At 37.0% G+C, this 6682-nt stretch overlaps 1 protein-coding gene across 1 annotated transcript; it reads left to right on the top strand.

Annotated features, from left to right (window-relative positions):
- Window positions 1-2714: 2714 nt before the first annotated feature.
- LOC131998430 (uncharacterized) lies at window positions 2715-6459 on the top strand (the record flags this gene model as incomplete). Its single annotated transcript, XM_059370713.1, has 2 exons — window positions 2715-3470; window positions 3677-6459. Coding segments are annotated over exons 1-2 (3539 nt in total), but the record flags the coding sequence as incomplete, so codon positions are not given.
- Between the last annotated feature and the right edge of the window lie 223 nt (window positions 6460-6682).

The following is a 6682-nucleotide window of genomic DNA, read 5'->3' as shown; positions in this document are numbered from 1 at the left end:
ATAACCTGATATAGCTGCCATATAAACCGATCTTGGGTCTTGACTTCTTGAGCCTCTAGCGTGCGCAATTCTTATCCGATCAGAATGAAATTGTGCACGACGTGTTTTGTTATGATATTCAACAACTGTGCCAAGTATGGTTCAAATCGGTCCATAACCTGATATAGCTGCCATATAAACCGATCTTGGGTCTTGAATTCTTGAGCCTCTAGAGTGCGCAATTCTTATCCGATTGGAATGAAATTTTGCAGGACGTGTTTTGTTACGATATCCAACAACTATGTCAAGTATGGTTCAAATCGGTCTATAACCTGATATAGCTGTCATATAAACCGATCTTGGGTCTTGACTTCTTGACCCTCTAGAGGGCGCAATTCTTATCCGATTGGAATGGAATTTTGCACGAAGTATTTCGTTATGATATCCAACAACTGTGCCAAGTATGGTTCAAATCGGTTCATAACCTGATATAGCTGTCATATAAACAGATCTGGGGATTTGATTTCTTGAGCTTCTAGAGGGCGCAATTCCTATCCGATTTGGCTGAAATTTTGCATGACGTATTTTATTTTTACTTTCAACAACTGTGTCAAATAAGGTTCAAATCGGTTCATAAACTGATATAGCTGCCATATAAACCGATCTAGGAACTTGACTTCTTGACCCCTAGAGGTCGCAATTATTATCCGATATGCCTGAAATTTTGTACTATGGATCCTCTCATGACCATCAACAAACGTGTTTATTATGGTCTGAATCGGTCTATAGCCCGATACAGATCCCATATAAATCGTTCTCTCTATTTTACTTCTTGAGCCCCAATGGGCGCAATTCTTATACGAATTGGCTGAAATTTTACACAGGTCTCCAACATATAATTTAATTGTGGTCCGAACCGGACCATATCTTGATATCGTTTTAATAGCAGAGCAACTCTTTTCTTATATCCTTTTTAGCCTAAGAAGAGATGCCGGGAAAACAACTCGACAAATGCGATCCATGGTGGAGGGCATATAAGATTCGGCCCGGCCGAACTTAGCACGCTTTTACTTGTTTTACCTATTCACATCTGCATCTTATACGTATAACATGCTCCAACAAAATATTAAACAGTTCACACTATAACAGTGGGGTGAAGTTCTTTTCTATTTTTACTGACGAACGTGTATCAGCAAACGTCGTCCTGCAAAGTCTAATAATTTTTGCTGGAACACAAAACTAAGACAAAGCTTCAAATGCCTTTGCACGTTAAGAGCAATTGAAAGAGGTAAATACCCAATAAATACCTTCTTGGGAATTTACAAATATTCAAATATTTTGGTATTTGAAATCATTTTGCAACCATATTATATTGCTCTTTATTCCTTGTATCTAAAACTGACTTTCTGATCTACTCTACATCTTTTAGTTGAATGTTGTCCACATCGGCCCATTTCTGGATATAGATGCCGATCTCCCGATATAAAGTATTAAGGCCGTAAAAGGGGCATTTTTCATCCGATTTTGATGAATGTCCTCCAAATCGTACCATTTTTGAATGGAGCTGCCACATACATCGATCTCCAGCCTTCAACAAAAAGGAAAAGAGGTCTATCAAAACTCACTGTTTCAAAATTTATCGAAATCGAATGAAAAATTTTCCTTTAATAGGCTCAGTACATTATATCGGGAGATCGGTCTGTATGGCGGCTATATCCAAATATGGTCCGATCTGGACCATATTTTACTGAAATAGGTAGGTGTCTACTAGAACACACTGTGTTAATTTTCATCGAAATCGGGGAATAAATGGATCTTTTATGCCCTCATAGGGTATTGGGAGATGCGAGGTCGGTCTACAGGGCAGCTATATCTAAACATGGTCTGATATGGCCAAACTTCAAATAAAAGGGTAGGGGTCTACAGAACTCACTGTGCCAAATTTCATCGAAATTGGATGAGAAATGTGGAATTAATTACCTCAAAACTTTTAGTCTGGATATCGGTCTATATAGCGGCTACAAATAACGTAATTCCGATTTTATGAGATCAGAAGGTCAGATTTATACAAAGAATATAAAATTATCAAAAATTGTTTGGAAAATGTTTTTATACCCAAGAAATCTGCAAAATTATAAATACCTACTTTTGGGTTTATATGGGTAAATACCTGGGTATATTACACTCAGTTTAAGAGACATACGCGTTTTTGCACGGCTCCATTAAATTGAAGTTTATTACCTGTTCCCGGCCTGGCTTGAACCCAACAAAGAAACACCACAACCACGGCTGCTTCGGAAGCTCTGGAGCATGGAATGCTGAGGATGCATTGACTGGTTTGGCTGATTTCCTTGTTATAATTTCAACAAAAATCTTGAGAATCGGCGAAAAAAAGTTTATTTTATTGGAAGAAAATTGGAAAAGTCTCTCTCACGCTGTTAACCGGAAGATTTTTTTGCACTTTCACCACTCTGTAACACAACAAAAACAGCTGGTACGCCTGACAGATTTTATGTGGTATGTTCAGTAGGTCTACAAGTAATGCATGCAAAATACAACTGTATAATCCGAGACTTGTCACATAACGTAGAAACGATTGTAGGACTAATCGCACAACTAATCATCCGAGTCCACATCTGTAGTACAATTGAGTCATTCGAACCAATTATTATTGCGCCTTAAAGTATACTTCATATTATAAAAATCTAAAGCTACAGGATAAATAATCACTAGATATGCCTAACACACCTGTTGCAAGCACATCCCAACAAACAAAGCGTAAGATAGGCGAAACATCACCAGAAAATAATAACATGGCAAAGAAACCTGTTGGTAGTATGGAGGTCAGTGAACTTATGGAAATTATGAAATTCACTATGAATAATATACTTGAAGAGAAAATTAAGAATCTGCCCACCAAACAAGATATGGAAGATGTTAAAGCCGGTATATCATTTGCAACTTCTGAAATTGCCAATCTGAAGACTGAAAATATTCAGTTAAAACAGGAAGTGGAATTGCTCAAGAACAAACTGGAAGAAAGCGACAGGAATGTGGCATGGTTGGAGCATCAAATACAAAACACAAAGCTTGTCTTTAAAAATATTTCAAAAGATAAGCCTGCTCTGAATATAGTCAAACAGATATGTAATGACATGCTAAACATCAACCCCCCTATAGCTTCGGCAAGAACCCTTTATGAACGAAACGGATTGCAAACTGTAATAGCCGAGTTCCCAAATGAAAATGCAGTAGTTGAGGTTCTGAAAAATACTAAAGCTTTAGCAGGGTCTGCAATCTCAATTGAAAGAGATCTGAACCCTAGAAGGCAGAGAAACAAGATAGCTATGCTGCTCATAAGAAAGTCAATTCTCGAAGAATCAAGAAAACATAAAATCGTAGTTAGAGATGATAAATTAAACATCAATAACAAGTGGTTCTATTGGAACAGCGAAAGAAAATTAATGTGTGGGCGAGAAGAGGGGGAGTCCGTATTAAAAGAATTATATGGGAATGAACTGACAACAGCATTCTACAATAATATTTTTGAAAAAATTGCGTCAAAAAACTAGATGATCTCCAAGGGAGACAAAGCTCAAAGAAAAAACAAAATAATATGGAAATTAAAATTATATCGTACAATGTAAACGGAGTATCAAATAAATATTTGTTCCCTAATTTTTTTAACTATCTAAAGGAGTTTGAAATCATTATCCTCATAGAAACACATATCACAGCACAAAAAAGATCTCAAACCGAAAAATACTTCCCCGAGTATGAAATATATTGGGTAGATGCCATAAAAATAAATAGATTTGGTCGTGCTATCGGCGGAGTATTCGTAGGAGTGAAAAAATCTTTAAATAAAGCAGGCATAAAGCATACATTTATTCTTAATCAGACACTCTGTGGATTACAGATTATAACAGAAAATTTTCAACTGTTGATAGTTCCACTCTATATAAGGGGCTCAGACTGGATACGAGAGTTTGCCCTAGCAAAATTGTTCATGGAAGAAATGAAATGCGAAAACCTTATAGTGCTAGGTGATATAAACGTTAGAATAGGCGAATCACAACAAGGCATTGTTGATCTATATAGAGATTCGTTCCACGCATGTACTGGGCCGAGAAAGTCTAAAGATAAAGAATTAAATACGAATGGACGAAGGTATATCGACTACTGCAATGAACATAACCTGGTAATTCTAAATGGCCAAACATTAGGAGATGAGGACGGTAATTTTACATATTTGAGCAACACCGGAACCTCAGTAAATGATATATGCTCAGTATCCATAAACATGCTTCAATATGTGGAAAGCTTCAAGGTGGTAGACAAAATCTGGTCAGATCATTTGCCAATAACTCTTAACCTAAAGCTAAACAACACAGTAGTCCCACAAAATAGGCTCAATTTACTACCGAAGCTGCATTGGAAAGATAGTCATAAATTGCAATACCAGGAAAACCTCACCGCTAATCTGAGCTTACAATTAATGTCCAACAATATAACATGTCTCAAGCACATGACAAATACAATTGTTGCATCGGCAGTTCAGCAAAACAAAGCGCAGCAGTACGTACCACAGAAAAAGTGGTTTAATGATAGATGCTACTGGGCAAGAAGGAAAACATTTGAAATCTTATCGAAATTTCGGAAATCATCGTCGGAAACAGATAGACAGGCATATTTGAGCGCAAAAAAAAGATATAAGGACATTTGCGAAGTATCTAAAAGAATGTACTACGCCAATATCTCTGAGAAACTAAATAATACATCGAATGCAAAAGAATGGTGGAGTTTAGTAAGAGAGTTAAATGGCCAGGACTTTCGTATCAGTCATACTTTATCCGCAGAGATACTTAGAACCCATTTTATGGAACTGCTCAGGCAGGAACAATCGTCTTTGAGAGTTCATTACGCACCTGCACTGATCGTAAACGACATTCTAGATAAAGACATAACATTAGAGGAAATTAAGTATACCCTTGCCAAAACAAAACCGAACAAGGCGCCAGGTGAAGACCGAATTCCCTATGAATTCTATTCAAATGCTACTGATGAATTCCTGACCCAGCTTGCAGCAATTTTCAACAAGATCTACACCGAGGGCAAAATTGAGGAAGAATTTCAGAAAACAGTTATATTCCCTATTCATAAAAAAGGCAGACTCGATGATGCATCGAATTATAGAGGTATATCCTTTATGAATTCCGTGGCTAAAATATTCATGGGTGTACTAAATGATAGACTGGGACAATGGGTTGAAGAAAACAATATATTGGTTGAATTCCAGGCAGGTTTTCGAAAAAACTATTCTACGGTGGACAATATATATAATTTAGCTTCGATGGTCAATATCAAGCTGGCGGAAAAGAAGAAGGTTTACGCGTTTTTTGTAGATTTTCGAGCGGCATTTGACAAAATTTCACGAAACTTACTTTTCTACAAATTAAATCAGATTGGCATCTCTTTCAAATTTATAAAGATGATAGAAGCTGTCTATCAAAACACTCAGTCAGCAGTGTGGACTGGAGAAGAGCTGTCTGGTTATTTTGATACAGAATCTGGTGTAAAACAAGGGTGCTTACTATCGCCATTATTATTTTCTCTTTATATAAACGACTTAAGCGATGCACTGGAAGGAGGTGTAGATATAGAAGGCATAAACATAAAAACCCTGCTGTATGCTGACGACATAGTAATTTTAGCGGAGGATTCAACTACCCTGCAACAAATGATAGCAAACTTGGAAGAATTTTGTAAAAAATGGAGCTTAATAGTCAACACTGAGAAGTCTAAAATCATGGTATTCCGAAACGGGGGAAGACTATCACAGCAGGATAAATGGTTCTTCCATGCAGAACCATTAGAAGTGGTATCAGAATATAAGTACTTAGGGGTGGTACTAACGCCCAAAATGAAGTTCTTGAAGCATATTCAGTCCCGGACAACACAAGCTAAAAGTGCTATAAAAGCAACATGGAAAAACTTCTTAAAGAAAGACGAAATATCCCTGCAAGATAAATGGAACTTGTACATGGCGGTTTGCAGATCGGTACAGTCGTATGCAGCGCAGGTCTGGGGCTATGAATATTTTGAAGAAGTTGACCAATTGCAGCGTTTTTTCTTAAAAACTGTTCTTAATTTGCCAGACTCTACACCAAATTATGCTCTCTATATGGAAACAGACTTACAAGAAAGTCATTTATACACACTGGGACTGCATTTGAAGTATATATCTAGTACGTTGTACAGATATAAAAGGGATAGACTGCCGCATAAACTTACACTTATAATGGTCCAGAAACAAATATTTTGGGTGAAAGCTTTAAACGACATTCTAAATGAGCTGGATATGCAACCATTGGTTGGAAATATAACGCAAGGTGAATGGAACAGTATGACTAATTCCATCATAGATTCACTATCGCAAGCTAACAAGCAAAGATTGCTGCAGAAAGCTTTACAAAGCAGGTCACGGTTTTATAAAAACCTGGATTTCACAAGAGGGTGTTTGTACCTAAATGGCGAATATAAAGTTAAGGACATTACGTGGATATTTAAAGCACGGGTCGATTTGATATACCTCAATGCTAATCAAAGAGGCTTAAATTTGGTTGACAACGATTTGTGCACGCTATGCAATTTGAGGGAGAGAGAGACAATATACCATTTTCTTGCCGTATGTCCCATACTA

The sequence above is a fragment of the Stomoxys calcitrans genome, unplaced genomic scaffold (assembly GCF_963082655.1).
Source record: "Stomoxys calcitrans unplaced genomic scaffold, idStoCalc2.1 SCAFFOLD_126, whole genome shotgun sequence".
NCBI classification, from domain to species: domain Eukaryota; kingdom Metazoa; phylum Arthropoda; class Insecta; order Diptera; family Muscidae; genus Stomoxys; species Stomoxys calcitrans.
This window is presented reverse-complemented; position numbering and strand designations above follow the sequence as displayed.